Below are 17,936 nucleotides of genomic sequence, written 5' to 3'. Positions count from 1 at the left end.
ACTGCTGCCAGAAACTGCAGAGCTGGAATTCCCATGCAACTTTGACTCCATCAGAATGGGTCTGAATAGAGACTAGGAATGGCTAGCTCATTGCCCATTCTCCTCTTATCACTGTTGGAAGTGGGCCACCTCCACCCTGATTGAATTAACCTCATCAGCACTAATGTAACACTCCTATCTCTGTGTGTGTGTATACAGCTCTGCCAGACGGAAGCTTCCACTTCAGACATGAAAGCCATGAAACCACAAAAAGCTGGTGCCCTAATAAATTGTATTCGGTCCTTAAGGTGCCACAGAACTCCTCATTGTTTGAGCAGATGCTGGGTCATTTGACAATGGTGACAAAGCCAGAAGAGAGCAGGCAAACAAAGGAAAATACAGAAAAATACGGGGGGAAGGGACAGAAAAAACGAAGCCAGTAGAAGGAGTGGTCTCAGCTCTATTCCAGTAATAAACAAATAAATAAATAAATACCAAAGGCATCTTTCATTCCCATATGACTTAGAGCCCCCCTCACATAGCTAGTTCCAGGGTTTAAAGGCAATCTGAATGTGGGAAGGAACATAACTGAGTTTGTGCATATTTGTTCCTTCTTCTTTTTTTTTAATATTAATAGTGTGCCTTTTACTCTAGCAATGCCAGGAAGGTCCAGTCTTGTGTTTCCTGTTTTCCTTGGAGGACCCCATCATGTGGAATAAGCACCCCTAGACACAGGGCCAGCAGTAGGTATGTGTACTGCTTCAGCCTTTGACCTCCCAAGAGGCTCTGCCATCTTAATTCATGTAAATAATAATTAGTAATACATAGCTCCTATGTAGCATTCTGCATCTGTAGATCCCAAAGCACTTTACGGAGGGAGTTGAGAATTGTTGTCCTCACTAAAATCTACACTGCCTTTTCTACACTAGACTTCTAGAATGCTTTGGCTACCACCTTCTTGTTAGCTACTATTTTCTTAATAGCATCCCTTGAAATCTCAGTGTAGATAAGCTCTGGCCATCTCTCCACTAGGGGGAAGATCGAAACTGCTGTGATCGATCTTCCGGAGTTTGATTTAGTAGGTTTAGTAAAGACCCGCTAAATTGAACTCAGAGGGAGACCCCCATCAGCGGCTGGTACTCTTGCTCCTGCAAAGAGTAAGGGTAGTCTACAGAAGCATTTGCTCCTGCCTGCCTCCCACTGTGGAGATGGTGGGGAAATTTGAATTAAGATACATTAACTCCAGTCACATAATTAACCTTAGATAGGATGTACATGGTGCATAGTCCTCTCCACTCAGATTGGAAGGCATAGGGTTGGTAAGTCTTTAATGAAAGAGCTTTTCTTCCTAGTGTTTATTCAAGCATTTGAATTAAATAGATGTGAGCATCAATCCAAGAAGCTTTAAACAGCCTGAATGAGGATCCCTCTCCTACTCAATTAATTAGCGTCACTTGCTTGGTGTGTATCACCTGGTCTAGACCAGGAGAAAAGGGGAGGGAGATTGTTGAAACAGGTTGAGACACAAGTTCTAAGTGTAGACAAAGCATGTTGCCTTTAATGTGCACTGCACTGGCCAGTGAAACTCAAGAAAGCCTACGTTTCAACTCAGCCCGGTTAGTACATCGTGAACCTCCACTGTTAACATCACCTCTTCAAATCCTCATATCGACATGGCTGGGACTTCTTAGTTCAGGATTGCTGAAGGAAAACAAACCTACCCGAGGCCTGAATCTCCAGTGTAATACACAAGCTGGCTTGCTCACCCCACTCCGTTGGCTTCAAACCAGTGGAGCAGTGGGTATGGCATGGGCACCAAAGAGGCTGGTAATAAGGGGAAGATTTGACTGTAACTGTTCATATGGGTTCCAGGCCAGCAAAGCATTCAAAGGCATGTTTAACTCTCAGGGTATGTCTACACAGCAAAGTTATTTTGAAATAACTTTCCCAGCTTCTACACAGCCAAACCGCTATTTCGAAATTAATTCAAAATAGTGGCGCACTTATTTCGAATTTGGTAAACCACATTCCACGAGGAATAACACCAAATTCGAAATAGCTATTTCGAAATAAGTGCTGTGTAGACACTTATATCGAAATAGGGGGCCTCCAGCCTTCCCAGGGTGCCCTGGTGGCCACTCCGGCCTCATCCAAGAACACTCCTCTCCCCCCTCCCCCCGGAGCCCTTAAAGGGGTTGACTCTGGCCACAGTGCCTGTGCCAGCTCCAAGCCTGCCAGCCCAGAGCCAGCAGTCACTGCCCCTGACCCAGTGGCCCCAAAACATGAGCCAGCAAGCCACTGGCAGCCCACAAGCAATCTGCCAGCTCCCAGGAGCCTTCCAGGGCCCGGAGAAGGTGGGCGTTTTTCTGGTCCAGGATGGAGATCATGGACCTTATTCAGGTTTGGGGGGGGGATGCCCCCAACATCCATGATCTCCGCTCTAGACAGAGGAACGTGGCCGTCTATGGCAGGATAGCTGCCAGCCTGGCCACCAAAAGCCACATGTGAACCCAGGAGCAGGTTCGCATGAAAATCAAGTTGGTCCAGCGAGACTCCCCAACCCTGAGCTTCCTCTCCCCCGTCTTCCCCTTGCTTCCTCCTTCCAGCTCCCTCCTCTCAGGTTTCCCCCTCCCCTCTCCCACCTTCTCTTCTCCCCTCTTCCACCTCCTTTCCCCAGTCTCACCAGAGTTTCATTCTTCCCACCCCAGTTTTGTTAAATAAAGAGAGTTTGTGTTCATGAAAATACCTTTATTTTATTTGACATCAGGAAGGGGGGTTAAGGAGGGGTAAGTGGAAGGCCATGAGGGAGGAATGAGGCACAAGCCTCCAGTGGGGCAGACCAGGGAGGCTCTTAGTGCTCCTCAGGGTGGAAGCTCTCCCGCAGGGCCTCCTGTATACTGACAGCCCCCCGATGGACCTCCCAGATGGCAGCCTGCAGAACTGCAGCCAGGCTCACAACAACATGTCCAAGAGAAGCACCAGAGTGCCCAGGTGCGGCTCCGGCTCCATGTTGCAGAGTACTGTGGTGTCCCGAGTGAGGACAACCAGAGCACGCAGAGACAAAATGCTTTGCTGTTCCTCACTGAGGTAGGCAAGCAAGCAGGGAAAGCTGAGAACCGGCTGTCCAGGGGAGTTCCCTTTAAGCACAGGCCTCAGATAGTCTCAGGCAGCAGCCACACAAACTCCTGACCTGATGTACTGCCAGACCTGGTTTCGGCTGGCCTTAAATGTGATTTAGCGTCCACTTGGTGTGGATGCTCTATTTCGAAATAGCAAAACGCTATTTCGAAATGCATTTTGTGCGTAGACGCATTATTTCTAAATAGCTTTTTCTGAATTAACTATTTCGAAATAAGATATTTCAAAATCATGCTGTAGAGTAGACATACCCAAGGTGTGTACTTAAGCAGTCTGCTGGATTGAGGCTATAAAGGCCTAATCCAACGCTTATTGATGTTAATATTGTCTTTCTGGTGACTTCCTTTGGACCAGGTACATATCCCTTGATTGCTACATTCAATAAACATTAGTAGTACAAGTTCCTTGCAAATCCTTGATTTCAATGGGGTATCTTCCTTGAGCCAGAGCTACAAACAGGAATGAAGGGTTCACAAAATCTGCAGTGTTAATACCTGGAGAGGAAGCGAGGGACAGGGGGCAGGCACACAGGAGAGAGCATAATAAGCAAAGCAAGTGCAGCTGCAGTCAATATCTCATTAGGTTTTATCTTTAAAATATATATTTAAATGTATTTTTTTTAAATAATCTCTTCTATCTAACTATCACCATATAAGCAAAAAAGACGCCTGCTACTGAATTCTGGATTTGGGTCTTTCTTTGTAATTTCCTTTGCACCGACTCACTTTCAGATTGCTATCTGCTTCAGCATCATCTCCTGCGCCGCAATAGGAAATGAACCATTTAAGAATGACAGCCATCTAAGAAGGATACTTCGGGGGATGTATCAGTTCAATTGGGGAGGTGGAAAAAATCCAGTGTGGATGGACTTCTAGTCTGGTAGTTGCCTAGCACTTCAGGTAAGTAGAATTATATGGAAGATGGATTCAGAGGGAAGTTCAACGGGATGCTCAAGAAATGTTTTGTGGAGCAACTCTTGGAAATTCTGTGCTGGGATCAGAATAGAAAATAATTTTCTGGTTTGCAGTGCAGACTGAGCCTCCAATGTCTCATTTCTAAGACTCTTCTCCACGTGGTGTCTAAACCCTGCCTCAGTAGAGGAGACATTTGTTTAATAATTAGGCATAAACATTTATTTCATCATAATTATTTGATCATTTTAAGGCTTTGAGCTAAAACTGAACACGCCCTTACAAAAATGAAATCACGCCATGCAAATTCAATCTGTTTTAGTTATAAAGTTGAATTCTCTTGGACGTTATGGCCAAAAGTTTCAAGCGTGGGCCCCCGGTACAGCAAAGCACATGTTTAATTTTATCTATATGCTTAAGTCACACTAATTAGAATGGAATTTAAGCACTAACTTCAAGTTAAACACAAGTCTGGGATGTTCAAAGGCGTATAAGGCAACTGGATGACTGATTCCCATTAATTTGCAAGGGGATTTGGGCACCTCGTTAGCTTAAACTGGGATTTTCAAAAGGTCTTTTTTGAATCAAGACCTGAGTGCCAGATCCTCAAAAGTATTTAGGCACCTAAATCATCTAGGCACTGAAATCAACGAGAGTTAGGTGCCTAATACCTTTAAAGGTCTGGAACCTAATGTTAGGCTTTTAAATCCGTGTGTTGGCTTTAAATAAAAGAGGTGTGATTTTTTTTTCAGACGTACTGTGTGCCTACGAATCCCACTGGGAGTTGCTGGCACTCAGCACATTGAAAATCCAGGCTCCTTTATTTAGGTGCCTAAGTATGGTCTTAGGAGCCTAACCTTTAGCCTTTTATGGTTTGTGGCTTTTATTGATTATTTCATCTTTTTTTTAAATTCAATAGAGCAAATGCCCCTTTGGGTATTAAGAAATAAAAGGATAAAATTATGAAAAACAAATTATAGTTACTATCATCAATTATCAATGGTTAACAATCCATTTTTTCTAAAGCGTCTGGGACTTTTCAGTTTAGAAAAGAGGAGACTGAGGGGGGATATGATAGAGGTATATAAAATCATGAGTAGTGTGGAGAGGGTGAATAAAGAAAAGTTATTCATTAGTTCCCATAATAGAAGAACTAGAGGACACCAAATGAAATTAATGGGTAGCAAGTTTAAAACTAATAAAAGAAAGTTCTTCTTCACACAGGGTATAGTAGACCTGTGAAACTCCTTGCCAGAGGAGGCTGTGAAGGCTAGGACTATAACAGAGTTTAAAGAGAAGCTAGATAATTTCATGGAGGTTAGGTCCATAAAAGGCTATTAGCCAGGGGATAGAAATGGTGTCCCTGGCCTCTGTTTGTCAAAGGCTGGAGATGAATGGCACGAGACAAATCGCTTGATCATTGTCTTCAGTCCACCCTCTTTGGGGCACCTGGCGCTGGCCACTGTCGGCAGACAGACTATTGGGCTAGATGGACCTTTGGTCTGACCCAGTACGGCCATTCTTATGTTCTTATGTAATATTAATATTATTAACTATTAATTATATTAACTGGCATTAATTATTATATTATTATATTAACTTTTATTATCTATTATATTAACTATTAATATAATTAACTATTAATTATTCATTATTAAGTAATTGCCCATTGTGATGCTTTATTGGATTGCAGGAGTGCTCAGAAGTTCCAATGAAGGATCGGGGCCCCTTTGAGAAGGGCACAGAGCACATACACACACAAGGGGCCGTGTCTCTGTCCCACTCATGCAATGACTCTTTTTACTTTTAAACAATAGCCGGTGAGACCTATGCAGAGTGTAATGATTGGGGTTTCCAGTGGAAGGTCAAAGTCAATACAACCCTTGTTGAACGAGCCTTTGTAACGTACACCAGGAAAACCCCACAAAATGGCCGGAGACAGGCTAATGATTTCTGACACCCTCTGGGTGCTCGTGCCCAGGATCACAGCTTTGGAGGGTGCCATCTTTTGGTAAAACTCACGGATAACGGTCAGGTACATCTTGTCCCAAACTAATTTGAAGAAGCATCCCTATTCCAGGAGTGCTCATTCCACACACGGGGATGTAAGCAAATTGCTCCAGTTCAGTACATGCTTAAGCGTTCTCCTGATTTGAGGCCTTCCAGCCTGGATGGGCAGATGTAGAGATTCAGGTTTGTGCAACAAAAGTAACTATATAAACACCACTTTGAAGTTGTAGCTCGGGCCCTGAAGCCTGGGGTGGGCTGGGCTTCTGAGCCCAAGCTTCAACCTGAACCACTTCCTCGAAGTGCTGTCTACACAGCTATTTTTAGAACGCCAGCATGAAACCCCCTAGCTCGAAGCCGCCGACCTAGGTTGGGAGTTCTCACTGCTGCAGACAGTGTAACATTCCCACAGATTTCCCCAGAGAGCAGTGGATCAATGCAGGAGCATTCTAAGAAAGTCCTAAACCTCTGGCAAAGAAAGCCAAATCAGCCTTTTTTTTTTTTTAAATAACCAACATTTGCATAATACGCTGTGAATTCTCTAACACTTCCCCGGCACAAAAGCTCACTCGGTTTGTTATCACAGCATGCCGCCAAAAATTAGCAAGTGAACATTTGCTCCCTCTCATGAGTGAAGGCTAATGATAGGCCTTATCAGTCTCTCCAAAGTCAGGGGGCTGTTTGCACGAGTATGGATTATTTATGTGAATCGAGGATGCGGAATGGAGCTGTGGGTTTGAAGCTAGCAATCTGCATGTCTGAGGCTGCATTACCTTGAGATATCTGGATTCAAAGCATCATACAAGAGCTAGGTATTTATTATTCATTAGTTTTAAAAACAAGTGATCCTGTGGCTCCTTGAAGACTAACCAAAATATATGGAATCATGAGCTTCCATGAGCAAAACGCCACAAACCCCATATATTTTGGTTAGTCTCTAAGGTGCCACAGAACCACTCGTTTTTAGTTACAGACTAACACGGCTCCCTCTCTGAGATTATTCATTACTGTTTCTGAATAACTTTGGGCCCTGCTTGCACCATTTGGGCCAAGCCTGGAGAGATGCGGAATCGCTACAGTACCATTTGATTCCCACTGCAGTCGATAGAAATGGTGGCTGCTTTGTAGATTCCAGGGCCCATAGAGAAACTTACTCTTTGGAATAGTGCTTCGGATTGCAAAGAACACCAGCGTTGCTGAAGTAAGACGAGTCTGTCGTGCAGCAGGTCCACAATTTGCAGTGAACAGAGCTTTGCACTGAAAGGGGGCCATCTAGCCAGCTGTTAACATTGGATAAGAAGTGGTTTTCTCATTGGTGTCAAGTCCTTTTATGAATTGCTTGTTATATACTACGTAGAGAGTCCCTTATGGAACCCTAATCCTGCTCCCACATCAGCTGTACTGGGGAGAATGTAAGACAGATGCTGTCTAATGGCAGTAGAGACAGGGAAATTACATTATTATTTACAGTTCTATATCATGTGTGGCAAGTTTTTATTAAGCACCTCTTGCTGCAGGCCTGAATGATAATGTATTGCTTTGTTTTTCCCTCTAAAACATTTATATTGTAGAAGTACATGTAAAGTAAATTTAGGTTAGGCAAAGCATATGGAAAATAACTGCATGTACAAACAGTAGGGGCCACAACAATGCAAAACAGACATGATACATATCTGGAGTCCTATCATGCCTACAATAGATTCCCTTCCCAGCTCTTGATCCAACTCCCACTGCAGTCAGTGGAGAACCTCCCCTACAAGCCAAAGGGACTTGTATTCTCCCCTGGGTTACCACAGAGCAAGCCAGTGAGTTTCAGTGCGTTTGTTACAGGATGGAGAACTGGTTAGATGGGTCTAGGAACAACACTTCATAAAAGAGAGGCCATGAATTAGAAATAACAAGAAGTCCCTTTGTTTATTTTCCTATCGCTAATTTTTGAAGCTTTGGAAAAGTCCTACTGGACTGATGCTACTGGAGAAACCTAATGGGCTAGATCTTTGGCTGGTGGAAATCGACTTGAGTTGCACTGGGGTCTGGCCTAGAGATGATAACAGCTCCTCTGACTTAACCCTACTCGCTCCCTTGTTTCCAGCACACAGTTCCTTTCATTGCCCTTGTTTTACAACTTTGCCACTCAGCTTATGTTAGTGCCGCATCGGTTTATTTTCCCTGTTGCATCAGTCTGCTTAGACTATTGCGTTTTTTGCTCCATCAGATTGGTCCCCTCACTGCTGTTGGCTGTGAAGCATCAAGCCCATATAAGGTTCAGTGGGTGGTAAGAAAGACTTATTGAAGCTGCTATTTGCCTGGTACAGGTCAGCGCCATAGTTAGCATTAATTGGCCCTCTTGTTGGCCCCTGATGTATGGGTTGCCGGTGGCTTCTGTGAGACACTGCATGATTTTCACCTCTGTGGCTCAGGGTACCTCCAGGAGAATGGAAGCCAGGAGGACCACAATAGACAGCCCAAGATGCACAGGCGGGAGTTTTATCTAGTGGTCAGTGTACAGGACTGGGAGTTAGGTATTATGGATTCCATTCCGTGGCTCAGCTCCTGAGCCATTGTTTTGCTCTGAGCAAGTTGCTCAGTCTCTCTGTGTCTGCATTTCCCCCCTATCCTGCAACACAGCTGGATAAAACAGTGTGATTGTTTTACAGGAGCCAGGGGAACCCAGCCATGTTCCTTTATGCATTAATCTAACCCTGAAGGTGATGATGCCCATTGTTCTTGCTATCAGGACATGGGATATCCTTAGCTTGTCTCTTTTTCTTTCCTTAAAAGAAACCCTTAGCTGCTTGTTCAGCAGTTGTCGAGCCTGTGAAGACCCTTTCCTGGGAGGATGCCTTTTCAAAGGTAAGCTCTTGTGATGGATGGGAGGGGGAAGAGTACTGCCTACAAAGGGTTAAATTCAGAGAATCCCTGAAAAATCCAGGAAGTGTTGATAGGGAGCCAGGAGAACCAATGGGAAGAAAGTGTTGAGATTTGAATTGAAAGGGAATCTGCTTGCTGCTTTTCTTTGTGGGAGTTTTTAAACCATAAGCTGGGGGGAGAGGGCGGATGAATTGAAGCACAGGGATATTCATGCCCAGAAAAGGAATTCCCATGCCTAGAAATGGACCGGACCTTGAAGATACGGGCATGTGATAGGGAATGTTTAGTTAGATGTGATCGGGTCATTTTCTTTGTTTTGTTGTTTGGTTAAACTCTTCTGTGCTGAGTCCATGTGCCTTCCCCCGCCCCCCCCCTCCCCCCCCGCATACATTGTAACTAAGCTGAATCCCAGGGAAGCAATTTAAGAATTGCTTAAGCACTAAGGTGCTTTAATCTATTCTTTTTTCAGTTGCTTTATAACACCTAGCAACCAAGTATACTTACCAAGTATGTCTTTTTGTTTTGTTAATAAAATCACTTTTTTTTCAGGGATTCTCAGATTCTCTGAGTTTAACCCTTTATAGGCATTTCTTCCCCCCATCCATCACATCGCCATAAAACAATTCTGCCCTGCATTGTGCCCACCCATAATACAGAGCAGTAGCCATTTGTGCTGCATAATATAGAGAGAAACCTGTTCTAAAAAGTCTATGATCAGTTTGCTATAGAATTGAGCAGAGAATCTTCACCCCATTAACCAAATCTGAAGAACTTAGAAATGGATCCCGATTTGTAAGGCATCAAAATTCAAGGGTGTCCAATTCCAAAAGATTGCTCTGGGCTATCTGTGGAGATATTTAAGAGTAGGTTAGATAAATGTCTATCAGGGATGGTCTAGACAGTATTTGGTCCTTCCATGAGGGCAGGGGACTGGACTCGATGACCTCTCGAGGTCCCTTCCAGTTCTAGTATTCTATGATTCTATGATTCTTCTGCTTTTTTGTTTTTTAATCTCATTTTGTCTGTCAGTCATTGGGCAATTATATATTCTTGCTGGACAAACAGGTCCGATAGTCAATAAACACAAGCAGTTTAGGATATCTCTATTTTCAGGAGCCCAATTTCTATTCTAGTCTAGTCTTATACCATGCTTAGCGCCACCGTGTTTGGATGCCTTTCAACTTGAGTCTTAGAAAAGGACCCATTTTTTCCCCAGAAAGTGCAGAGCACCCAAAATCAGAATCAGTTAGTTTTTTGCAAACTGGACACCTCAGACCACTGGTCACTCTTGAAAAATATTGGCCCAAATCCTTGGGAAATCACCTTAAAAACAACGTCCTAGTCTGACACCATGTCAGCCCATCAGCACTTGAAAGATCCAACATAACCTAATTGTTTTTGCTCCCTTAGCATATATTGGTGGATACCCATTCTCATCTCAGCTGTGAGCTCTGCTTTTCATGTTCTTCTCCTTGTGGTGTTTTACATCAAGCTCAGCAGGAAAATAGGTAATTTCAACTCTTATTGGTTTAATTTATAATGTGCCTCTCTTCATCCCTCGTGTGAATCAATTTAAGCGAATGGGATGAATTTGGCCCAAGAGCTGTAACTCTTTGGTTTATGAAGGGCACTGTTGAATTGCACAAGGCTAGTCTGGTTCATGAAATGCCAAGCACTCCAAGAGATGGGAGAGGGGAATGAATGGGGATCCTTTTAAAACACTGTCCAATGAGATTTGAAAAAGAGATGGATCAGCTCCTTAGCAGGTATAAATCGCAGTACCATTGACTCTATGCACTGAAACCAATGGAGCTACTCTGCTTGACACTAGCTGAGGTTCTGGATAGTGTGTGAAAAAAACAGGACAGGAGGGGCCCACACAAGTCGCATGTTTTGGGGGTGGAAAAGCGAGTAGTGGCCGGGGGTAAAAGAATTAGCATTGACGTGGCTTGGCTGCAGCCCAGCCTACTTTGTGCAGCATAGCAATGTTAGAACAGGACAGCGTGGGTATGTCTACATGGCCGCGGGGGAAGTATGACGTGCGAGTGCCTAAAAATAGAAGCTGGCTCAGACTAGACACCCAAGTGTCACTTGAGCTAGCGCAATGAGGGGCAAGCGAGGTTACTGAGGGGGCTGCATGAGGGGCCCTCCTTCATCTCAGTGGGCCACAAGACTGTCGTAACCAAGACGGTCTCCTGGAATAGGGCTGTGATGCTCACTCCGCTTGCATAGCTCGAATTTGCAGGGGGTGCCGATTGCACTGTAGTGGCACCGTGATCAGATGCAGCGGAAGTGCACAGCTCTTGACGTCAGTGCTGTGTGCAGTCGGCATGCACCTCAGTTCACATGCCCTGGCTGTGATAGGTAAAAACTACGCAGATGGAAATCAGAACAACCTGCCAACCCTGTACATGAACAACAGGAAACAAAATGTCTCACGGGCCACACACAGAACTGCACGCAGCCCATGGGTTGCCCATCACTGGGCCAGCACATGCAGAGCTAGTGAGTTCATGGCTACCCAAGCTGAGAATTGTACCGATGCAGAGGCATCCCATGTTGTTATCACATGCATACTAAGAAAGCTAAAATCCCGCCAGCCTTATTCACATGAGCGGACCCACTGAAGTCAACAGGGTCCGTTGCACAAGTGAGACAAGCAGAATCTGGTCTATAATTAATATTTTTGTAGCAAAAATGAATAAATGAAAAACTCCAGAAAGTTTTGCATCAGAAATGTGGAAACGGAAAATTCTGACCCGTTTGATCAACATGAAACAAGCCAACAGGTTGATGTTTCATTGTTTGTGTTTCAAAACAATTTTTTTTCTTTTGAATAAACAATTTTAAACAAACAAAAAATGCCACTGCATCTTGAAATGCTGATTTGAAAATGTTTTGTTTCACTTCTCCCCATTGAAAGTTAGGACATTTTCACCAAAATCAGCCTTTGATTTTGATTAAGTGACATTTTCCAATGAGAAACATTTTCATACCAAAGCCATTGGCAAGTGTTAAATATAATACTTGCTCCGAACTGCCCTATTGCTTAATCTGATAATGTATTTGTGTAGATTGAGATTCAGAAGCACAGCGAACCTTTCACCGCAAGATATCTGAGCCCAAATCTGCTTCAGATCACAATTTGGCAGCTTCAGTCATTTTTCACTTTCTCACTCGTTTGCTCAGCTCAGAAATAAAATAGCCCACTCACCTCTTACGTTACATAATATAAATTAGTACTTCTGCTCAGGAGTGACCCTGACGGGGGAGACAGGAGGTGCTCCAGAAGTGGGCAATAGTTCAGAGTTGGTTCCCTGGTTACATCTAGACTGCAAGCCTCTTTCAAAAGAAACTTTTTTGAAAGATACTTTCGAAAAAGAGCATCTAAACTACAAAAGTGAGCCGCTTTTTCGAAAGAGAGCACCCAGGCATTCTGGATGCTCTTTTCTGAAATAGCACATTTTGCATTCCATAGTGCCTTTTTTCGAAAGAGCACTTTTGAAAAAAGGCGGTCTTCCTCGTAAAACGAGGCTTTTCACGGTCGAGAAAACCGCCACGTTCTTTTGATTTACTTTTGAAAGAATGCGGCAACAGTCTAGAAGCAGAGGAAGTTTTTTTTTTTTTAAAAAAAAGCCACTTTTTTTTAAAAAACCCTGTAATCCAGACACACCCCGTGTGGAAGTCCCAGAAGTGGAATAACAGAGGATGCTGAGATGTGGATTCAGGGGCACTGGCAGCTCTGGATGTCGGGGGCATACAGGCCCAGCCAAAGAGTTTGCGGGGCGCAAGGCAGCATGCAGTATGACAACCGCGCAGCTCCCAGTCAGGGCAGCAAGTGAGTGACCAGGTGGGCAGGACCAGGAGCTGGGCAGCGTGGTACCCTGAATGCACGGGGCCCAAGGCAACCGCTTCACTCACTTGCCCAAAGGCCAAGCCTGGATACACAGGACTGTGTGTGTGTGTGTGTGTGTGTGTGTGTGTGTGTGTGTCGGGGGGCTGACTTTCTCAAACCAATACTGTTATTTTTTTGTTACATTTATAAGTGCTGGGCACTTCTAGGAGGGACCAATTTTCCTTGTAGTTCAGTGGCTTGTCATTCTGTAATGCCCTGTGCTATGTAGGGTTGCCAGGTGTCTGGTTTTGAACCGGACAGTCCAGTGTTCAAGCTTTCTGTTCAGGAAACAAATTGAGAAAATATAAATGAAATAGAAAATAGAAATGTCCGGTATTGTCTAAATACGATGTCATGTAGATTGGGATGTCATGTCAAGTGTGTCCGGAATTTTTGTTGAAACCATCTGGCAACCCTATGTGCTCCACTGGCAGGCAGAAATGGCAAAAATAATAAAATCTCAAATGACTGGCTTCTTGTGCGTTACTTTACTGGAATAGGAAGGATTTTTTTAAATTGTTTTGGATTCTCCCTGCCGAGTGGCCAGCCCTGATAGCCCTTGTCGTGTTTTCCCTCCCGTAGCAGAAGTAGTGAGCAAATCTGACTTTCTCTTTCAGACAACCATGCCTGTAGCAAGCAGGCGAGTAGCACCCCTTTCCCAAAACCAGAACAGCCCAACACGTCCCCCGCAGGAAAGGAGGCTTTGCGAAGGCCAGCCGTCCAGGGTAAGATTGCACCTTTGGGGGTCTCGGCTCGGTGAGCTCAGCTGCAGTCTGCAAATCTGTGCTTGCACCAGCTGCAAATGGGCGCAGCTTCATGCATTGCAGTGGCCCAACACCAGCTGACTCTCTGACATGAGGTACTTGTCCCTGCTGACAGCAACGCTGTAAGCTGAGTGCTCGGGCAGCCACCCAAGAGAGATCTAAAGCTGATTAGTAGAGTGCCCACGGCCGGCAGCATGTGTTTCGCTTGGTGGTACACTTCTTCCGTGCACATAACAAAATGTATGCTGCACATGGGTGGAAAAAAAATCAGTGGGAACCTCGGCCGACAGGTATTTATAAACATAGGACTAGATTCACCCCTGTGTCTCACCTTGTGTGGATACTTAACACTGACGCTAAGGGAGAATAGCATGTTACGCCTCTGGAATGGGAGTGTGTTACACATGGTTTGCACCTTTTTTTTTGCAAATGCTATCAGGTGTGGCTCCTGCCTTCATATTTCAGTGTTTGGGCAGGGGAGGGGGAACGGTTTATTCATTACGCGATAATGTATTCGTCACACAATCACGTCTTCCTTCACTAGCTTTGAAAAGGCTTCTCTACCCGCCTGAGTCAGTGCAAGGGACTGAGTACAGAGCAAAGACCTGTACATGTGAGCTATGGGCATTAGCAATTCAAGTCATCTGCTGCCCCCCATTCCATTTCGCCAGATAACTGCTCCCTGCCCATTCTCCACCTTTTAGAGTGCTTAGAGACACACATGCTGTCATCTTTTTTCTAAGGTGACAGCGACAGTTCCTCAGACAGCGCCGAGAGCTCAGACAGCAGCCCTTCCTCGAGACAGGTAATGGAACTGCACCACCCTCGTTATTTATTCATTTATCTATTTATTTAAATGTAGACCTAATGGGTCCCCCTGAATCAGGGTGAAGCCCCATTGTGGTAGATCCTGCTTTCCATTTACATGAGACTAGATTCCCCTAAGGCTGAGCAGCCCCCCTGAAAATTCTCCCTCTTGTTTGGTGCATAAAGAGGAGCCAAACTCTTGTGGGAATCTGGCCTATCGCAAGAGACAATCCCTGCCCTGCAAGACGTCGGCCTAACTCTCAGCTTCTGCACCATTCAGCAGACAACCAAGGGAAAGGGTGCGGGCATCAGAGAAGAGAGTGGGAACTTTGCCAAGGGTGCAGCTGGCCAGGTCAGATGACACACTTGAATTTTTCTCCTGGTCCTACTCATTGATGATGACCTCTCCGGGTTCGCCCTATAGGACACAGGCTCTCAGACAGTGACGCTGGGCTGTCTGTTGTCTGCAGAGCACTCCCTGGTCAGAGGGAGGAAACACATGAGAAAGAGTCAAAGCATCCTGGGGAGGGGAGGGTGCCAAAAAGAGCAGACAGATAGCCTGAATGATCCAGGACCTCAGGATACATGTGTGTGTGTGAGTGTTCATGTGTGTGTGTGTGTGAGAGAGAGAGAGAGAGAGAGAGAGAGAGAGAGAGAGAGGCTGAAAGATAACACAGAGTGTTCATGATCTCTGTGCCTCTGGGCTGTTGGCAGCTGTTGCTGCTGATCCAAAATCCCAAGCAAAGTCACTTCAATATCTTACTAAACTAGCCAGCAAAATGACTTAAGATTTGAATGGGAGTTGTTCTCTGTGCTGTGCAAACACCTCTGCTTATAGTGGAATGGACACACGGGTAGGATTTGTGCAGTGAGCTTAGCCTTAGAGAGTATATTAAGTATTATGACCCGTCTAGTATTGCTTGCCAGTATGGCTGAATCAAAACCGACAATGCCCATGAAAGCTAGACTGAATTCTGGTCTGATTCTGATTTCTCATTTGCTAGTGTCCTCGGTCCGAACAGGAAATCGATTACACATCCCTCGTCTTCCAAGCTGCAGGTCACAGCGCAAGCAACACGGGGGACTATGAGAACATGAAGACGGGAGCAGACTATGTCAATGTGGATCCCAAAAAAAGGACGGTGGATTTCTGGCCTTGCTTGAGCCCTGTAGCTTCCGCACCGATAGAATATACCGAAGTGAAATTGTGATTTATGGAGATGCTATTGACCAAGTTTTCCGCAGGAACATCACAATTGCCACAGCAGGTCAAATAAGTGAGCCTTTGGTAGTCAGAATCCTGTCTCTGCACATTGATCCCTGCCAAGCTGTTCATATAGGTATGTTCCTCCTAATCCTCGTCAATTAGCCACTGCCATGTCCCAAAGCATGACATTTTATATTCCTTTTGACATTTTATTCTGCCTAATGTAACTGTGCATGTTCTTGTTGTCCATACAACGCTCTCTCCCTTTCTGAGTCCTACAAAGCTCTCAACTGTGTTGATACAATGGTTAGTCACAGCTTGTGTAAAAACAGAATTTTCTTGTCTCTCAGACAATCGTGCCCTTCCATTTCATTGACTTCTCCTTGTTTTCATGTTAAAGGAGAGAGTAATTCAGAACACCCAATACATATAATACAGGCCAAATCCACAGCTGGTGCAAAACCTAATTCTGCTTCAATGGGGCTATGCTAATTGCCCTGGCCCTTTGACTTGACTTCTGTTTTATTTGCTTGATATCAAATGAATTTAAAATACCCACCTTTTAAAATGCATAAATATATTTTCTGGGCCTCCTTTGTCTTTTCCCTTGACCAATACTGACTTTTTTTCACTGTTCCTCTCTGATTCTATTTTATTTTTTAAGTTCTTGACAGTGCTTGAGTGACAGTTCTGAGCGCATGTCTGCCAGCAGTCAAATCCAGCCAAGAGGCAGGGGCTCTCTTTGCTGAGGATGATTTGCCTGTGACAGGCTTTAGTAAGCCCTGTCACATTCCTCAGGGTACACAGGGCTGCAGGGCACCTCTCCACCATCTGTCTAGGATGTGAGGAAGTCTTTTCTGTGCCAGCTGAGAAGCAGCTCCCTGCAACCACCAGTTTGCAGCAGTACAGGTGCTACCTTCTAAGCCCCCACAGGCCTCGCGGTCTCTGACCAGGTAGCAATAGGCACACACCAGCCCAAGCATCCTCAGGCCATGTCTTCACTCTGGGGAAGATTGACATCACCGCAATCAATCTTCCAGAGTTTGATTTAGTAGGTCTAGTAAAGACTTGCTAAATCAAACTCAGAGGGTACCCCCGAGTGGTGGCCTTTACTCCTGCTTCTGCGAGAAGTAAGGGAAGCCACCAGGAGCATTTGCTTTCGTCAGCCTCCCACTGTGGGGATGGCAGGAAAACTTCAAAACAAGGTACGTGGACTCTAGTTATATAATTTACGTAGCTGGAGTTGCGTATCTTAATTTGACCTTCCCCATTAGTGTAGACCTGGCATAAGAGTGTCTCTGCAGCATCCACCCACAGAGCAAAAAGGCCTGCTGGTACCAACAGAGCTACGCACACTGATTTCTAAGACTTGAGTGAAATGGTGATCCTCAGTTAACATGACAGCACAAAGGTGCTGTGATGGTGAAAACAAGAATAAGCTGATGAACAGAGAACAGAGATTCACATGACCGTGGCTCAGATTTTTTTGGAAACAAATGATTATGTATAAAACAAAATTGTAACATGCCTAGATGCTGACCTTAAGGCCTTGTCTATACTGGCAAATTTCACCCTTTCCACATGAGCAGACCCAATCCCAGTATCTGGCGACTAACTTGGGGAAGAGAGTTTCACTTAAAATAAACTTTAAAACTCAAGATGCAGCCTGAGACCGGAAGGGTTTTAAGTTTAGTCCTGCGCTATTTGTCTTGCAATAATGTGCTGGCCTTCTCACTCAATGAAAATGAAATTCCACCTACATTTTCCGTGAGCCTTTCCCTAATCCAGTCCCAAAATGCCACCTCAGTCACCACTGCCATTTCCAGCCTGCAGCTTTGAATCCCGGCCTGCCTTGCAATTCCCTTTCAGAGTAGCGGGCCCTGATGCTGAAATGTCAGGTGTAATGTCAGAGCCAGAATTTAATAACACGCTTGACAGTCCGTGGGCACAAGATGCATTTGAACACACAGAATCACATCACACGGTTTCCCTGTAGGCAGAGCCGTCTTTACCCAGACATAGAATACACAGCTGAAGAGGGCACCCAAAGATTTGGGGCACTGCTGGGTCTTAATGCTCCCCCCTCCTCCCCCCCCCCCCCCCCGCCGCCTCCCTATTCTGCGGCTCTGCTTCCTCCCGAGAGAATCTAGTTGACTTAGAAGTGAAAAAGCCGGCCAGGCCTGTTAGCAGCACCTGTGAAAGAGCCATTCACGTAGTAACAAAGCCATTTAACAGGCATTTGCCAAGCTCTGTCAATTTATGGTGTTTGATTTGACAGGGCCTCTGTTTAAAATTTGTTTTAAAAATATTTCCTAAGTGTGTTGCTGAAGATTCTAAAATCCTGTCTCTAAAAAAAT

General features: G+C 44.9%; 1 protein-coding gene across 2 annotated transcripts; it reads left to right on the top strand.

Annotated features, from left to right (window-relative positions):
* Window positions 1–631: 631 nt before the first annotated feature.
* On the top strand, window positions 632–17,630 carry RHEX (regulator of hemoglobinization and erythroid cell expansion). 2 transcript variants are annotated; one of them, XM_075910366.1, is made up of 7 exons: window positions 632–726; window positions 3,849–4,016; window positions 8,817–8,888; window positions 10,317–10,414; window positions 13,419–13,526; window positions 14,309–14,370; window positions 15,377–17,630. In XM_075910366.1, the coding sequence occupies exons 3-7, from the start codon at window positions 8,875–8,877 to the stop codon at window positions 15,581–15,583; spliced, it is 489 nt and encodes a 162-aa protein (XP_075766481.1). In that variant the 5' UTR covers window positions 632–726; window positions 3,849–4,016; window positions 8,817–8,874; the 3' UTR covers window positions 15,584–17,630. The 2 variants fall into 2 exon arrangements, with proteins under 2 accessions (XP_075766481.1, XP_075766480.1); XM_075910365.1 differs by lacking the exons at window positions 632–726; window positions 3,849–4,016 and adding an exon at window positions 14,559–14,724 and having other exon boundaries at window positions 8,847–8,888.
* The last annotated feature ends 306 nt before the right edge of the window (window positions 17,631–17,936 follow it).

Source organism: Pelodiscus sinensis, chromosome 27 (genome assembly GCF_049634645.1).
Source record: "Pelodiscus sinensis isolate JC-2024 chromosome 27, ASM4963464v1, whole genome shotgun sequence".
Lineage (NCBI taxonomy): Eukaryota > Metazoa > Chordata > Testudines > Trionychidae > Pelodiscus > Pelodiscus sinensis.
The sequence above is the reverse complement of the archived record's forward strand: the minus strand, read 5'-3'. Positions and strand labels throughout refer to the sequence as shown.

Excerpts from the sequence above, each read along its gene's own strand:
- RHEX (XM_075910365.1), top strand. The coding sequence starts at position 13,425 with ATGCCTGTAGCAAGCAGGCGAGTAGCACCCCTTTCCCAAAACCAGAAC. Across the intron at positions 13,527-14,308 it reads GCGAAGGCCAGCCGTCCAGG|GTGACAGCGACAGTTCCTCA; the intron begins GTAAGATTGCAC and ends CTTTTTTCTAAG. Across the intron at positions 14,725-15,376 it reads CCAAGGGTGCAGCTGGCCAG|TGTCCTCGGTCCGAACAGGA; the intron begins GTCAGATGACAC and ends CTCATTTGCTAG.